We start from the raw sequence: 18,841 nt of genomic DNA, 5'->3' as shown, positions 1-18,841 counted from the left end.
CTCACAGGATTTGGTTCCTCCAACCCTACAGTCATTATTTTCTTGAATTTCCAGCCTCATTAGATCTCTGTGGCTGTCTTATGGCTTTGTCATTCCCTGGCCATCAATATCAGGAGGGATTTCAGCTCCACTATGAAGATGAAGCTAACGAAGAAAGATGACCCCTGATTGCTCCTGTCATTCTCTAACCTCATTCATTTGAGGAAGGGAAGTATCTCAGTAAATCTCTAGGAATGCTAATTTTGGAGGAAAAAAATTGCATGCATGAAGTAAAAAGAAAATAGATTTTATTTGTAACAAATGTGTATACACAAGGTTTATGAAGATTTAATTTCTTACAAAATAAACTTGACACAAAAGACTCCAACAGATTTGTGACTGATGATTTATGTAAGTTTATAATACACTAAGATACAGAATCAAATGATGGTTAAATTAAGTCAACCCATTCCTTTGAGTTCAAAGCTCAATGTCATATACAATATATACTTTTATTTGCCATTAAGCTGTGAGTTAGATATTTTGACAGATATAAACAACATGACATAATTTATATGTTGTCACGTAGGTGATAAATAATCTTAAAATAAGTTCACTGAAATTCCATTATAATGTCCTTTGGGATAAACCTATAGAATAATACTCATTATAGGATAGAGAGAATTATACAGATTGAATTGATGTTAAAAATGATTCAGAATGAAAGCATAAATATTCAAAATACTACAAAGAATCATAAACATTCAATGAAAATTATACTTTTTAAAATGGAAAATAAGAAATTTTTTAAACTAACTGAATCAAGATAAAGAAAATACTAAAATACTAAGCCAATATTAATGTGAAAGTGTTATCTGTTCATTCTTTACTTTTCCCAATATATCGGAACGTGGTCATTTGATTATGCTCAAGTATTAGGAGATTCCACCTTAGTAAGATTATGTTTGTCATGATTATGACATTGGAGAATATTTCTACACAGACACCAGAGAATGTTGAAATAAAAGTGTTGGTCATGATTGTCCAAATAGGCAGAAAATAAATTCTTCTCAGACATCTGTTATTTTAGATAATCCCTCGCTTCTTTTGTTGTACATTACTGCAGCTTGTAGAACACCACAGTAATATGCTCTCTCTGAATAGAAGTAATTCCTTGCCTTACTGAATATCCTGGAAATAGGTATATAATTCAGCCATTCAAAAATGTTATACTTCCTTTTACTAATAATTCCTTGCTATCACCGAATATAATAACAGTCTCTCACACAGGACACTTTTGACACATTCATGAAGTATATGTTTCTCACTGAAAGAAATATTGGCTTTCTACATTGGTGAAAAATATTTACACATTCCCCAAGCTCAGCACTGCATAAAATGAAATTGGTTTCATTTCCCATTTGTACTAAGAGTACTCCTTCAAGCGTCTTGCCAGTTCACTGTGTTTCATTTTCTCTGTGAATAGTTCATCAAATACTCTCTTCTGCTTTGAAGTAAAGTAGTTTATCCAATCACCCACCACTCCTGCAAAAATTGGAAATGTATCAGACAAGAACCAATTTAAATGTATAGTATTCACAAAAGAAATCTGTTCGATTTATAATAAAATGTGAACATTTGGTATTCCTTCATGATAAGATTATGTGGGATTATTTTTCTTTTGCTTATCTGTTGTTTCTAATTTATTCTGCAAAGGTTGCATATTAATTTTTTACAGTTTAAGAAGTTACTTCTTAAAAGGAAAGAGAGATTGAAAATACTTAAACATCATAAGGTTTTACTCTAGCAGGCAAAGAAGTTTCTAATCTAAATGTAACAAAACTACATCAGACAATGTGGGCATAAGAACATTTAACTTATTTCCCTACCTGGGCACCTAGATAGCAGAATATGTGTGTGTGGGTGGGTAATTTGTCTCATTTTAAGGAAACCTATTTTACAAAGTGAATAATGGATAATTAGAAACATAAACATCGAGTTCCAATATAAGATATCTGGAGATACGGTATATACCTCACAATGTCCCTGAGCCTCTCCTGATCATACAAAATACCTTTCTCAGCGTGGCCACAAGAGGGTCCCCTCAAAACTGCCTTTCTCACCTCTCTTATGCCCCCTGTGACACAGCCCAATCCTGAATCTTGCACACAATGGTTTTCTGGCTTCAAGCTGCACTTCTGGGATCTCCAGGTATTGAAGCCAATGAAATATCATTTTATCCCAACATTTCTAATTGCTTTATACTATGTTTTCTTTCCCATTAGCTTAGGTTAGGGACTGTGATGTATCATTTGTGTGTAATCCTATAGTTCCTGATTCAATGCTGAGCTGTTTCTAGTGAGTGGGTGTTCAATAAACAGCCTGCAGCTTAATCGAATGCCAAATAATGTCACCTACACCTACAGCAAAGCAACAGAAAACAACCTAGGAATTTCTGATGTTGTGAATTATTGCCTCAAAAATTGAGTTCAAGAAGGAGCAGAGAGAAATTCTTGTATTGTCAGTAGGGTGGGGGTAGGAGATGGAAAGGAGAGTAGTACCAGAAGGAAGATCTCAATCAGGAAATGACACTGACGACACTGCCTCTAAGGCACACCAACTTGGACACAAGGCCAGCTCCATGAGATCAGTATGCCTGGCCCATGGAAGAGCAATATTATTGTTACCGAACAACCAATATCCTTTGGTCTTTTTCTGGTTTTCCCTTCCAGCCTCAGTGTCAGCTCCTCTGGATCACTATTTTAATCTTCATTTAATATGACTTTTGTTTGCTTGTCTTGTTTCTAATTTCTGATTTGTTCTTTGGACTTCCTTTTTTTCTTTTGTTAAGGAAAAAAATTCTAAAAATAATATAGTAATTATATATGTAGGTTAAGAAAATACATACGAGCAAAGAAGGTTAAAAAAAATCAAGGAAATACGCTCAGCTAACACGGTATATGCTGACCTGCATTCTCCCAGATGTTTTTCTTTGCAAGCATAGATATTCATGTAAACTGTATTTAAAAATCACAACATCATAACCTGCTTTTACTTCACATGTTATACTTTGATCATCTTCCATGTTAGTATGCATACTCGCACAGTAAAATTATGGTTGCATAGAACAAGACGATCAATCAAAAACTTAAAGGGAAATTGGAAAATGTTTTGAAACAAAAAACAAAACTACGGCACCAAAAACTTAGATAATACAGTAGAAACAAAACAAAGAGGGAAATTTATAATGGCAAACACCTATACTGAAAAAGAAGTATCTCAAATAAACAACCTAACTTTGCACTTCAACTAACTAGAAAAAAAAGGGAAAAAAAAAAAACCAAGCTCAAAGCTAGAACAAGGGAAAAAATAATAAAGATGAAAGCAGAAATAAATGAAATAGAGAAAACCAAAAAAATTAACAAAATTAAGAGTTGGTTTTTTGAAAAGATAAGCAAAACTGATGAACTTTCAGTTAAGGAAAAGAAACCTCAAATAAATTTGATTGATTGAATTCAAGTCTTGACTTTACTGTCTTTTAGTTCCATGACTTTGAAAAGTTATTCAGGTACTTGATGTCTCTGTACAAGGGTTAACATGAATATAATCCTCAAGTTTATTGTCAAGTATAAGAAAGATAAACCAAGTAATGTGCTTGGCACATAGTAAGCACTCAATAAATCCTACTTTTGCCTGCATAATTTTCTGTAATTTTCATACACCATAGTAAATTCCTATATGCATGTAACTAAATTTCTGATCAGTGTCCGTTTCAGTGCTTTCTAGATTTTCATTGTCATGGGCAATACTGCAGCCTGCCTCCTGGCCATACATCTTTCCACACTCCCATAATTCTCCTGGAACTTTGAGTATGTGCAGGTCATTGGACTTGGGACACTGGGATCACTACTTGTCATCTCCATGACTACCTCGTCATTTCCTAGAACATCACTCTAATTTGGGATATCAAAGTAAAGACAACTGCAGGGACAAATTCTCCTCTGTAAAGTGAAGACTTTCTCTGTGTGCCAAGGAGTCTAAGTCAGTGACTTGAGCAGTTTCCCTGCAGTGAGCATTTCTGAAGGATAGATCCTCAACTCCCACCTCATCCACCCGGTGGCAGGAGCCAAGTGCACTACTGCTGGGCCCTCCTTGTGTTTAATTCCTTGTGTACAACAGATCTACCGACAGGCCCTCCTGGTGACAGTATCAGTGAGGAGGTTCCCACTGTTAACCTTCTGTGCTTAGAGCAACACAAGGAAACACTTTTAACACTGAATTTAAATGCTTTAGAATTAATGTTGTTAGCTACAGTGATAAGTGAACTGATTTCATACAGGATATCTGCGAGGGTTACTAGCCTGGCAGGTCAGAGAATAATTCCTTTCCCATTACAGTAATATTTCACATGTTTGTAGGATAAGATGTGAGAATATTGATTATTTTGCTAATCAGAATCTCAGAGGGTAGTAATTAAACACTGTTCACCACTAAATATCAGAACTTCCTCATTTCTCACTTTCCTCTTTACCACGATCTGTCTCCTTTTTTTTTTGTTGTTGTTGTTGTTGGTTGTTGGTTTCCCTTCTCTTTGCTTATTTTGCCTTCCTTATGTGGATCTTTTTCTAAGTTCTGCTGTCTTTATTTCACCTCTTCTCTCAACCCCTCCTAATCTTTTACTTATTCCTGCCTTTCTCTCAAGCCCCACATCCCCTTCCTCCTACCCTCTATTCTCAAACCTCTTAGAAGAGGGGCCCTTAGTTCCCGTACCCCCTTTTCACCTCCCATCTCACCAGATATTCACCTGGTTCCCCCTATATCTGGATAAAAATCACACAGACTTCAAAACAGTTCTATATCCAGATGTACCCACACTTGCTCTTAACTTAAACCTGAAGAACTAGTGGAGAAGATGTATTTTCTTCTCTTTGTGTTTCCAGGCAGAGGACCATCCTTGATTAACAATCCCAGCTTCTCTCCCTACTCCTTCCTTACTTCTGAAGGATGAGTTGCCTGGTTGGTATCTGGGGAAACATACCATCCACACTCATGAACTCTTTTCACTTAAGACTGGTGTGTTCGATCACCACCATGCTCCAGCACCTTGCCTGGGGAATGGAAAGAATGGCCCTTGATGGGCTGTAACTAAGTGCATATGTTTATATAATTCAGGGTAAATTGTCAGCAAATGCACTAGGCTGCAGACCTGAGGCACATTCTTCAAAGAGCTTTATTATTTCCATCTGTTTAACTCCTATGTCTATCTTTCAGTTGACTCCTGAACAGGCATTGACATCTCAACTCTGGAAATAACACAATTCAACAATCTTATTTAATAAACATTCACCAAAGGGTGACAATGTGCAATATATTACACAAGAAATGGAAAGGTAAAATGGAAGATTAAAAATGGAACTGCAGTTGTCCCTTGGTTGTCCCAGGGGGGATTGGTTCTAGGACATCCCCAAAATACCCAAATCCTCACGAGATATCCCTTATATCAAATGGCATAGTGTTTGCATATAACCTATCTATGCACATCCTTCCTTGCACTTTAAATCCTCTCTAGGCATACCCAGTACAATGTAAATGCTCTCTAAATAGTTGTTATACCCAGTTGTTAAGGAAATAATGACAAGTCTACACACATACAGTACAGTTGAAATTTTTTTTCAAATATTTTCATCTGCTATAGGCTTAATTCACTGATGAGGAAGATGCACATATGGAGGGTCAACTGTACTTCCAAAGACAGATGAGTTACCACATCTCCTTCTGGCTTACCTTTTCTAAATACTAGGTTCCTCTCAGATGTGAGGGCACAGATGGTATGATTTGGATCATGGCTTTCTTTGACTGTATTATTTTTCATTTCACTGAAGGATGTTTTCCAAGCAATGTTATTAATTTCACTGTCATTCACATGCATATCAAGGAAAGTAGTTATTTTCTTTAAACTTTTAAAAAAATCCTGAGCAATAAGCAAAATTTAAAAACAAATTAAGTATGTAAGTCTTGTCAAAACACAAAATTCATTCCCTAAAACCTAAAAAGCAGAATTCAATTGATTGACTTCTTGTTTTAACTTAATTTGATTTAAATTTTGATTACTGAAACATTAGGGAAGACTTACTTTCTTCATTTCTTCATAGAATATAATTAGAACATTATCATTTTTGTGCTCTTCCCAGCTTAAAACATGATCAAACCAGGATCCATACACAACTGGAAAAAAAAAGTGAATTGTTGTGGTAGTATTAAAAATTGTGTCTTTGCATTCATGGGGTTTTCCCTTATGAAGCAGTTAAAGTGAAGCATGTACTTATCAGTCTCTGGAGTAAGACTTTTCCTTAGAAGAGCTTGATTTCACTATTATTTTGACAAATATAATTCTATGATATGATGCTGGATGGCCACATCTTTTAATAAGTCTTTGGTGCTTTTTTTTTTCCTTATTTCTAGAAAACATTTTTTTTTTTTTTTTTTTTTTTTACCATCAGGGAAAGAAGGAGCAGAAATACAGATACACATTTTCTCAAGATAGTTTTTTGATCACCATTTTGGTTCTTGGGAGAAATATAGAAACAATGAGAATTTATTCCCACTTTACATGTTTTCATAATTATAGTTTTTTTCCAAAAATATTTACAAACTTCTTTTTAAAAAAATTCTTATGATTATGTTTTTATGTATCAGTTAAAATTAATTTGAACAAAAAAAATAAAATTAACTTTAAAAAAGATTCTATTCACATGTTAGTTCAAGACTGAAAAATCAGCCTTGGAGGTTTATCTTTAGTTGATATGACCTCTTTGTTGTTGTTATTAACTAACAGCCTTGGAAAAAAAAACTCCAAGGGTTTAAACGCAAAATATTATGATGCATAATAACCTTTTTGACAATGGTGATTAAAAATAAAATTTATTTATTTCATTTCATGAAGTCAACTAGTTTGAAGCATAATGCATAAAACATAGTAATTTAAAATACTGCATATACATTCTTCCATGTATCCTTACCAATCAATATTTAAATTCTGGCTAATACCAGAAGTATAAAAGAGCTGCTCTACTGCTTTCCTGAAGATCTGCTGACTTTTGATTCATTGAATAAACATTTATTAAGCCATTAGTGTCTGCCAGACATTTGCTTTTGAACATTAAAGCTTTGAATAAATCGAAGTATAATTAACTCCAAACTAAGTGCAATTTTTCATGGCTTCAGCTTTTGAGGAAACAAAGAACAGAAAATAACCATGTGTATTTTTAAAACAAGAATTTCCAGGACTACTGTGATGTCATCAAAGAGTCAGCCTGCTACCCCGGGGACCCACAGGGTTTACAGTAAGCTCCTCAGAGAGCTTCCTGGACACACCTTTTACTTATCAGCAGTCTCTAGCAGTTTCAGTGACTTGCGAAACACCTCTTACTAAATTACCCAAAGTACCACTTCAGTGATAAGGGATACCTCTTCTAAGAATGGTCATTCTTTTCCCAGAAGCAAACACCTAGTAGGAAGAAGACTGATTTTCTCTTATGCAAATTTAGGAAGTTAACTACTATAGTCACTGGTGCCTTAGACCACATCATGGACACAACCTGCCCTGCCAGTTCCCACACCCACATGCTCCAGGTGACATCACGCTGGAGTTGTTGATGTCCAGGGACTCCTTTATACTACAGGACAGGGAAGCTGAGCTTCAGCAGCTAGGAGGCTGGGCAAAGACAGACCCAGAGTTTTATTCACCATTAGGTGTAATTGACTTTGCTCACTATGGTTTTTTCATAGGAAATGTATTGCAACATGCCTCGGAATACATTTAAGAATAGATGTTGCAGCATAGCTTGATCACAATTTGAAAGCCAGCTGTTTCATTGTTGACCAATTGATTTATGCCCCACCATGTTCCAAAAGGACTTTAGTCAGATAAAAATGAAAAAAGTTGGCAGCCTGCTCCTTCTTCACCAACACAGGAAAGTGTGTTAGTACTATATCTGAAAAATGTTTTTGATAGGCTAAAAAACTTAAAGTTTGGGTTAATTTTTAAAATCAGAATCATTTAATTATCCAGGTCATTAATTGATCTTAGCTCTAAAAAAAAAAATCAGCTTTCAAAATAGAGGTTTGAAATCTTTCTTTTATGGAAGACTCTTTTTTCCATGTCCTGCATTTAATTTCAGAATTATCCTACTACCTCCTGGCTTTAATATTTGCCTGCAGGGCCTGCCCTTTGCTATCTAAAACTCTTTCACCAAATGTCCCTGAGAAGACAAGTTTATTCTAATTCAACCCATGTGTCTTAGGGTCTGGGGAGTGAGCCATTTGGCCTCCTAGAAAATTCCAGAATTCCTCCTTCCTATTGAATCCATGCTTCTTTGAGACTCATTTCAATAAATCATTCCTTCCCTCCTTATCTCAATCATAAATCAACCTGTTCTCTCTCCTAAAGTCACTGAAGGCTCTTCCTAACAGGTCACAGTCTCTGGGTCCTCTCAGTTCTTGCCATCTTTTCGAGTGACTAAATGGACAGTTCCTCCCGTGCCCTACTCTGAATATTTTATCCCTTTCTATCTTCATTCTCTTCCTCTGTTTTCTTGCCTATCTCTTCAGTTTCCTTGTTGCCTTAATGCTTATTTAGAACAATTAGGAAAAAATAAACACCCAGAATTGAATCAAAACACTTCAACTTCTTTCTTCTCTCTCATTTTTGCTGAGAGCTGCTCGAGAAATGCATACAAGTCAGTATTTGCATCACTGCAAGTTCCTGTTTCCAACCTTAGGGCTCCAAGGCTCCCTAAGCAAGCCACTTGTCCTACATTAACATTCCATTCTTCCCAGCAGCCTTTTCGATCCTGCCACACTTTCTGCAAGCCTTGTGCCTCTACTCCAGTTATAATGAATGTCTTGGTTTCTAGTTTCTAGGAAGATCTCAGAAGATAAAGTATTTGTGAAGAAAAACAAAACTCTCTGGGATGAAGTGGCCTAGGAAACAGAGTATCGATATAAGACCGGAGAGAAGGCTGTGAGGAGAAAAAAGAGCTGAATGCTAAGGCATTAATTTTATTGAGATTATTAATCTGCTATGGTTTTACCAGAACACAATTTCTAGTTATTGTTTAACTTGAAAAGCTAAAATGGATTTATGTGCTATCTGAAAGGCATATTAGATGATTAGATACATGTCTAATATGTCTCTTTAATATCACATTATATAACTAAAATCCATGTCTATATTTAGGGATAGATACAGGATATCATAACTCCTCAGTTATAAAATAACCTCTTTAGATAAATTCTTACTTAACAACAGCTCTGCCTTAATGTGAAACTTACTTTCATTCTTTCTTCATCATAATCTTTTTTTTTTTTTTTTTTGGTACCAGAGATTGAACCCAGCAGCGCTTAATCAGAGCCCAGAACCACATCCCCAGCCTTTATATTTTTAATTTTAAGACAAGGCCTCATTAAGTTGCTTAAGGTCTCACTAAGTTTCTGAGTCTGGCTTTGAGTTTGTTATCCTCCTGCCTCAGCATCCCAAGCCCCAGGGATTGCAGGTTTGTGCCACCAGGCCCGGCAATGTGAAACTCTTTAAATACCTTCTGAAAGAATGCACGAGTAGATTTCTACAGCACATTTCACACATTATTTAAATTGAACCTAAATAATCTTACAAAATAGATCATTTGATTATCCTTCTTTTTATATTAAAGTATAGACCTCAGAAAAGTTATGCTACTAATCCAAAGCCACACAGGAAATATAGTCAGAACTTGATGCCAGGTCTTCTGCCTCTGTCACCTACTACACCATGGTAAGAGAAATAATCTTCCCTTCAAAGAGTTTCTAAAGAACATCCCTGAAAAAAAAAATAGTCTCATACATATAATACACCTGCATATGAACACGAACAACCATGACTTACAAATAGTAAAAACAGAAGCTACTTGTACCCAAACCAATAGATTTTTTAAAAAACAACTCTGTGCTTCTGTTGGTGAGAGGGTTTGCCTAGGCTGAATCACCCAGTTGTAGAATGTTTACAGATAAAATCCCTTTACAACTAAAAATCTGTTCATTCACCCCAGAAGGTGCCAGAGAATCATCTGGAATACTTTTTCCAACTATACTCTGTCCCTCCTGGATACTCCACTAGGGCCAGATAGCCTCACTGTACTCTGGCCTGGGCTGGCATGTTTGTGGTTACATGGATAGAAAAATAACTTCTAGAATAGGAATAGTGCTAGACCTGCTCCACCCTGTCCTCACCAGATCACACCTAAAGTATACTTGCTTTCTGGAAACTGCATAATGGTAGAGTGGCCAAATTAGAGATGATGCAGTGGAAAGGATTGGGAACCCCAGTGTGTGAGAATGGCAGACAAAAACAGCATTTCTTGTCTCGAGGAAAAGCAGACTCCAAGTCTGTTCTGGGAAAAAAAAAAAGTCATGTATTTAAACTCTGCTTATTCCAAAAATGGAATTGAGGTGAAGTGAGGCATGTCAACTATCTTCAAATATTTAGAAGGCTATCATGTACAAGAGGAATTTATGATCAGGGGTAGTTTTTTTCTCTCCTGAACAAATGAAACAATGGTTAAGGGTAAAGATTTTGGAGCAAATGCCTGAAATTAACCCGGGCTTTGCTCCTTATTAGTTATGCATCTGTGAACAAATTGCTTGGCTTCTCAGGGTTTGCTTTCTCTTCAGTTGTAAAATGAGGATAATAACAGCTACCTCGTAGGGTGTCTGGTGGGGATGAAAGGAGAGAATGTTTGCATAGCACTTACCTAAGTGTATCACATGGTAAGCACACAGTAAATGGTAAGAAAAAACAAACAAACAAGCAAAAAAACCCGAAAACATCTGAGAAGTGCCAAGAGGAAATGCAGAGTGTTGGGTTGGCGAACCTGTTGCCAGGGTTAGGATGTTTAAGCTTTACTTATACAATTCTTGTGGATGTCATAAGGGTGATTAAAAATCAGGTGGGTATTTGGACCAGATAAGTACCTGTCATTCCTGCAACATGATTCCATTAAATCTGTGCCATTAGCTAAGCAGGAAAAGCAGATCAGAAAGAGGAAATACTGTGAGCAGAACATATTCTTCCATACAATATGGAGTGAAACAAAGAAAAAAAAAGTACTATGTGAAGCCAGGGATTAAGGCTACAATTACCTAGCCCTCTCTAAAACTAAAGGCTGAAAAATTTGCTAGGGAAATTAGCTATTAAAGAAGACCTACCCTACCTCCAGGAAGAGAGAGGGCTCTCTGAAGACTCACCCTTTCTAACTCACGTCTCTTAAAAGTCTACAGTGCCTTGGTCTATTATTTTGGCTTAACATGTGTTTGGGAATTCAGAATAGTTGTTCGTTCGTTCGTTTGTTTTTTAAGTGCTTCAGACACCACTAAGTCCAGGGGAGAGGAATAAATTCAAAGGTCTTGTGGTGGCAGAACCAATGTGCACCGTGCAGCTCAATCATGTTTCATGGTGGTTTTTCAAGATAAATGGCTGTTAGTTTTCATGAAATCAGTTCTCTCACAATTTGTTTATTGGTTTATTTGGGGAAAATATGAGTATACTTTTTGTTGTTTCAGGTTTTTCCCCCCTAGGCAGGTATATATAAGGTATTTCAGGCTTCCTATCTTCATAATTATTTCACCAAAAAAAAGAGAAAGACTACTGGTGTATGGGGTGGGTTGGGGGTGTTGCTTATATAGAATTAATCTGTTTAGAAAACACTCAAATCAGCTCAATAAATAATCACCAATACATTACTCCCTTAGGAGATAAGAGAGACTGTAGAGAAGTAAAGAAAGAAAGAATTTGTTTAGAAGAAATGAAAGAATTATCTTTTCAGCACAGTTCTGAAAATAGGCAGTTAGGATCCATTTAAACTCTTGGAAAAATGCTTTCATTTTCAGTGAGAAAGTTCACTGTATGTTATGAATATTAAAATCATTGTTATATTTACCATCTCCTCTGAGGAACAGCTCCAAAAATTCAGCCCATGTTTCAATGTAAGGGAGATTGGGGTTATCTCTGTAGTAGTGGAAGAGTGAGACAGCTGTATCTTTTGGATTTCTAATGATGTAGATAACCTGTTTAAAAAACCAATTTATTCTTAAATAACCCAGTACAAACTATTTGCTGAAAGAAAACAGCAACTAAACTTACCTGTGCAAATCCTGATTATTAGTATTTTGTTATTATTTTTGGAGGGGGATAGCTTTTGCTAATGATTAAATACTGTCTTAGGCTAATATCTCTCAAAATTTAATGTGCAGAGGAGTCATTAGAGGATCTTGTTAAAATGCAGATTTTGATTCAGGAGGTCAAGGAGAGGCCTGGTATATTGTACTTTTAACAAGCTCCCAGCTGATGTTGATACTGCCAGTCTACCAACCACACTTTCTACATTTATGTGCTAAATTTGGTCCTATCTTTTGGGGGAAGACATGGGAAAATATAAATTTATTCATTTGTGAGACAAAATTACCTTTTAGTTATCCACATAAGACTGATTTCCAGATAGTAAGATTTCTTACAAATTGTCTGTTATTATTGAAAGAAAAAAAATACTGTTTTAGAATTTCTTTTTTCTACGATTTAATCCCCCCAAGAGTAGGGAACATTGAGGGAGCCTCCCAATGTCCATGAACACTGCAAATGCAGTTTAATTCAATTCAATAAATATTTATTTAGTACCTACTGTGTACCAAGTAATGTGAGATTTCCTCAGTCCAAAGAATATAATGAGCCAGGTATGGTGGCATATGCCTGTATAATCCCAGAGGCTTGGGAGGCTAAGGTAGGATTGCAAGTTCAAGGTCAGCCTCAGCAATTTAGTAAGACCCTAAGCAACTTATTGAGACTCTGTCTCAAAAAAAAAAAAAAAAAACCAAACAGGGCTGGGGATGTCGCTCAGTGGTAAAGCACCTCTGGGTTAAATCTCCAGAACCAAAAAAGAAAAAGAAAAAAAAAAAAGAAGAAGAAGAAAGAAAGAAATCCAAAGAATATAACAATAAACAGAAAGGATTCTAGCCCTCTCAAAACTTACAGTCAGGAGCGGGAAGTCTATGATTAAATACACTTGACAATACAATGTTGTAAGAGTTATAACAAGGTGTGTAGAGTACATACGACTATATAAGAGGCCTCAGGACACCAGGATAGGAAGCTGGATTTACTAGGAGCATTTTCAATCATAGTCAATATTGCACGATGAGTTGAGGGTACAAGATGTTCCACTTACTTTTAAAATGACAATCAGGGTAGACACATTTTGCTCAGATTAAAAGAGTTAGCTGAGTCATTATGCATACGTAACTATCCTGTTCAACGTAACTATCCTGTTCATAGTCCAGGTATTGTGGGTCCACATGAACAGTGTCTGTTCTTCTTTAATTGAGGGGATGTATAAAGGTCGCTGTGTACAGGAATGAAGAGTCACCTTTACCCCCACCCCACCCAGTATTCTCTCTACATCCCAAGAAATGCTTTCAGAGTAACCTAACCCATTAGGCCTGTCTGACTTCTCCTGAGCAGATTCATAGAACCCTAAGGCTCACAGAACAGTTATAAAAACCCACTGCCTTAACAAAAAGGGATAAAGTGTCAGAATTTAAGCCTCAGTCATTCAGTTGGACATATTCATTTTAGTAAAAACAAACGTTTTTAGGGTTTCTGGAGAACGCCCAAAGTTATACATCTGCACTATCTACTGGGAAAGACAATGCAACCCATTAATTAGTACACATTTTGTCAGAGAATGCAGTCTAGAGACATTAGAATTACTGGAGGAGGTTAGGGGAGATAAAGGGAAGGCAGAATAGTACTCTGGAGGGGAATCAAATATGAAACAAAACAACATAAAATGAGCTAGAAAGCGTAACTTTTATGCCAAAGAGTTTAGAAACATAAAAAGGGAGAAATAAGGATTAAGGAGAAAATAGAGAAGGCAACTAGGATTGAGCTCTAGCAGGGGGAAATACGTGAGGGAGGAATCTACTGTCCCAGGACCCTGCTGGGGCAAGGAGGCTTCTCCAACTCCAAGCCCTCAGGAGCTGAACCTCACTAACAGTTGTGGGAAACCTCTCATGAGTCCAGGGAAGAGGAGGCTCAGCTCCCAATAAGGGTCACACTGAAAGGGCTGCACCTCAAGGCTTTAGTGTGGTGGTTAAGAAGCACCCAAAGTTGGGCTGGGGCGCTGGCTCAGCAGTAGAGCGCTCACCTAGCACAGTCAAGGCCCTGGGTTCGATCCTCAGCACCACATAAAAATAAATAAATAAAGATATTGAGTCCAACTACAACTAATGTGTCTGTATATGTGTACATATATACATATATATGTATGTACATATACGAAGTGCCCAAAGCTATCTGAGGTTCAGTGTCCTTGCTTATGAAGGGTCTGTGACCTTCACTTGTCCTTATTGTGATGTACACAAAACATATAGCTTCCTATCTGGTAGCCATTTGTTACCACACCACCCTGAGTTAAAGTTAGTGAGTTTAATCTGAATCCTTTTCTCTTCGAATCTCTCTGTCTCTCTCCTTTCCCTCCTCTCTGTCTCTATCTTTGCTTTTCTTTCTGTCTCACTCTTTCTATTTTCAGTCTGTTTCATCAGGAGAAAGAAGAATATTTGAAAAGCATTGCCTTTCTCCCTTTCTCTCCCTTTGTCTTTGCAAGAGTCTCTTTGGAAGGTCTGGTTGAGTGAAATGGAATCAAGTGAGTTCACTTTCTCCTGTTCTGACAGACTGGGGAGGGAGGGTCAGTCAAGGCAAAGCTTTATGACATTTGCCCCTGGTTGACTGTGCTTCCTTTAATTTGTGCACAGAGGTGTTGTGGTCATGGAATTACAGGCGGGGAAGACCTGCTCTAATGCATACACATTTGACTGGTAGGCTGCTTTTGTTTTTATGTTTAGAATATGACTGACAGTGTTTGAAAAGCTTTCGTTTCTGGAAATGTGTTATAGCTGTCACATGGGTTTTGTCTTTGCTTTTCAAACATTCTTCTTTTTTCTGATCAAAATAGACTTTAAAAATGTTCCTTACACATACATCAATCCTAACGTCATATTACATTAGGCGTTTTTCCTTTCCTATATAACACTTTGCAAAAAATAATAGATAAAATAATTAAAATATAAGCAATATTGACTGTGCCACTTCTGGGCCATATGACAAAGTAGGAATCCAAACCCAGATTTGTGAGACTCCCAAGCCCCAGCCACTAACCACAGAACTTACCTTGCATTGCTTTTGTTTAATATCCACCGGCAGCATGTCATAGCTCAAATGGGTAGGAATGACTCTTCTCTTAGAATACGTTTTTAGCTCGTCAAATTTAGAAATGTCTCCCAATTCAATAGGAGATGTTATAGTTATTTTTGCATTGGGAATGTTCTCAATGACTTCTGCAACCCAGTGAGTGCCTTTACACAGAGATAAAATAAAATCCAATTTTAATTAAATATCACTCTTGATGAAATGAATAAAGAAAATTAGGATGTGATAAAAGCAATGAAAGCATTAATTTTATTATAATAGTCACATTACACACCCATAAAACCTGTGGAAACACTGAAGACGCTAATTCATTTCACAAGTAGATTCACATTTTAAAGAGTGAAAGGGTTTGAAGACTGTACTTGTTGCTTCCTTGGCTAAAATGCTCTTCTGTTACCAATCACTCCTGAAACCTTCAATTCACAAAGTCATGCACATCTTTCCATACATAATTCCCACTCATCCTGTGAGCTCATGCAGCTTCGTCCTCTATAAACTACCTCTGAGTCCCCACTCGATGGCACAGTTGCTCATCCCTTCCTGGCTCCCACACTGTACTCAGCTCCTACCTCTGTCAGAGCACAACCACAGCATAGTTGCCATTGCTCATATTCATGTTTACCTCTCCATTTCCTCCTTGCAGATAGCCATGAACCTTCATTTTATGTACAGATTACACAATATTTGTGCAAACAACAAAGCATTTGAACAATGAATGCATGCTGTATTCAAACATCATAGAGATATAAGCTATTGTGGAATCCAGAAAGAATACAACATCAGCCGTTTTATTGTTGTTGTTGCTACTGTTGTTTTATTTTTTCCTGGTGCTGAGAATTGAACCCAGGGCCTTGCATATACTAGCCAAGTGCTCTCCTACCAAGCTGTCCAGCCCAAGAAAACAACTTGACATTGACATAAAGCAAATGGTGGATGCACTCTATAGACAACAGTAAATTGGAGCAGAGAAATAGAAATCTGCAGTGGGGTGGGGTGGGGTTTGCTAACTTGAAAGCAATGTCCATAAAGAGTTTAAGTCGAGCCTCAACTTCATTTATCTCACTTTAATTTTCATGAGATACAGTATTTACAAAGTTACATTTGAAAAGAGTTTAAATAGTACCTTCATTTGCATTGTTTTAATATTGACTATTTTAATTTGTAATAAGTCTTAAATATTTATAATTATAGTATTCATACAAATGTGACTTAAATTGTAAGGATATTTGGACTATTTTAACAAAACATATTGATTTATTTTGATGAAAGAGAGGGAATATAAATGACTCTGTGCTACCAGATGGACCTCTGGCAGCTGATGCCTTAGATGGCAGGGGATGTCACCATGTAGGCTCCACTATGTCCAGTGGAAGTCAATATATGTTTGCTTATGGTGTAAGTTAGCCACTTACTGTGAGAACATTTAGGCCCATCTTGTTTGTTTGGTGAGGTATTAGGGATTGAACCCAAGGGTGCTCGTCCACTGAGCTATATCCCCAAATCTTTGTTTGTCTGTTTCGGCTTTAGTTTAGTGTTGTTTTTTTGTTTGTTTGTTTTGTTTTGTTTTTGGTATTACAAAAATGAACTTGTCCTTTTGCCTCAGCATCCAGTGTCACTGGGATTATAGGTGTGCATGTCCAGTTCCAAGAACACTTAAAATATCATAGATTACTTTCTAAACTAATATATCAACCTAAGACAATTTGCATATATTCACAGAGCAACTTATTATATTCCAACTTTACTCTGACATATTCTGGAGTTAATCATTTAATTTTTCTTTCCAGCAATGTTTTCCAAAATAAAATGCTAACACTGGGAAGGATGATCAGTAAAGTAAAGGGACCAAAGGACGGGAGGCAGGGAGAGAGTGAGGAAATGCTAAAGAATGATATTGTTAAATTATATTGTTATACTGTGTGCATGTATGAATATGTAATAACAAATCCCATCAGTATGTGTAACTATAATGCACCAATTAAAAAATGTGGAAAAAGAACATAATGATCACCCTAGGATATCTGGTCTTATGTGAACTCTACATCTTCTGATAAGGAGGACCTCTTGCCCTCAGATGGTGACTCTTCTACAGTCACAACTCAAGGGGAGCTCAGCTTTTAGTTGCTGAACTAGTGCTACCAGGTATATGCCTTCTTTATATGGTCACTAGTCTGGAAATAGCAACAGGCAGTGGGATGTTATGTACCTTTGCCAGCTGTCAAAGCAAAAATAATATAACTCATTTTGAGAATTTACAGAATGATATTATTCATAATAACCATCCCTTCATGGATCTACAACTCCATGTGGGAATAAACTTTGAAGTGAAATCTTTTTAATTTACAAATATTGATGGCTCTTACTAGTTTAGAAGAAAAACAGTTATTTATAAAGCAATCATTAAGTGTAAATTGAACAAGTATTATTTAATTATTGCTATGCGTGGGTCAAATTATGATCAGAACTTTATAATTTTATAGATCTTATGCTTACTATAAATTTCAGCATATGTCCTCACGAATAAAATAGAAACAAGCATTTGTAAAGCTTTACTTTTTCCAACTGAATCTTTTGCAAAGCACATTTTAAAAATCTCTAATGTCAAAATTTTTTCATTAAAGTAAGCAGTGGAAAAATTCCAAAAAATAAATGCTGAGCAAAAATGATTATTTTATTTATTATTGCATTCCTACATTAAAAAATGTATTGAAATAAACTCACCAGATTTGGGGTAGGAAACCAGAAACACATCATCTTCTCTTGCATCAAAAGAATCCAAGGAATCAAGAAGTTCTCTTGAAGACGCAGTGGAAAAGAGGATCCCTTTGAATTTATGAAGAACACTCAATTGACCCAGGGATAACATCTTTCATCAAATCTATCAAAAGTTATTTACTAAACACTGACTCGACACAAGACACAGAACAAATGTGGTCCGTGATCTTATTCCTAGCTGAGTGGGAATGTAATCTTAGAATTACTAAGTTGACATTCCAAACACACACACACACACACACATATATACCTTTTACAATTCTTCTCAAGACTAATTTTTAAACCATAACAGAGTTAAAGTCTGTTGTAAAAATTTTGTTATCTGAATTTTTCTGATAACACTTGTTACAAAATGTTTCCTCCTACTTGACTCAGGATAGTTTGCGTACAAAGCTACCAAGCTATCAGAATGCAATCATTCTAGTAAGATACTGCAGTCAATCGAATCCTTTGGCCTGAACAGGAAAAGGCTTTTAGTGGCTATAATGGATTATGTCACATACAAATGATTATAAAAACACTAAATTTAGATTTCTACTTATTAACATAGTAGAGGAAGTAGTTACTATTGTTTCTGTTTTTGTTTTTGTTTTTAATTTGAAAATGCTAGGAATTGAACCTAGAGACTTGTACATGGTACACATTCACTCTACCACTGAGATAGGGGCCCCCAGCTCTCATATGGCATTTTAAGAGAAATAAACTGAGAAAAGAGAAATATAAATTTTTATAGGAATTAAAAGATATAGCTGTGACTTTGGACAAAACAGAGTTATAAAGGAGTCAATATTGGAA

At 36.3% G+C, this 18,841-nt stretch overlaps 1 protein-coding gene across 1 annotated transcript; it reads right to left on the bottom strand.

Moving 5' to 3' along the window:
- Positions 1–270: 270 nt before the first annotated feature.
- Positions 271–18,137, bottom strand: LOC101977466 (sulfotransferase 6B1). Its single transcript, XM_005328926.4, has 6 exons — positions 17,993–18,137; positions 15,233–15,417; positions 11,952–12,078; positions 6,113–6,204; positions 5,764–5,950; positions 271–1,524 (listed from the first exon to the last, which is right to left on the bottom strand). The coding sequence occupies exons 1-6, from the start codon at positions 18,135–18,137 to the stop codon at positions 1,406–1,408; spliced, it is 855 nt and encodes a 284-aa protein (XP_005328983.1). The 3' UTR covers positions 271–1,405.
- Between the last annotated feature and the right edge of the window lie 704 nt (positions 18,138–18,841).

This window comes from Ictidomys tridecemlineatus, chromosome 6, assembly GCF_052094955.1.
Source record: "Ictidomys tridecemlineatus isolate mIctTri1 chromosome 6, mIctTri1.hap1, whole genome shotgun sequence".
Lineage (NCBI taxonomy): Eukaryota > Metazoa > Chordata > Mammalia > Rodentia > Sciuridae > Ictidomys > Ictidomys tridecemlineatus.
The sequence above is the reverse complement of the archived record's forward strand: the minus strand, read 5'-3'. Positions and strand labels throughout refer to the sequence as shown.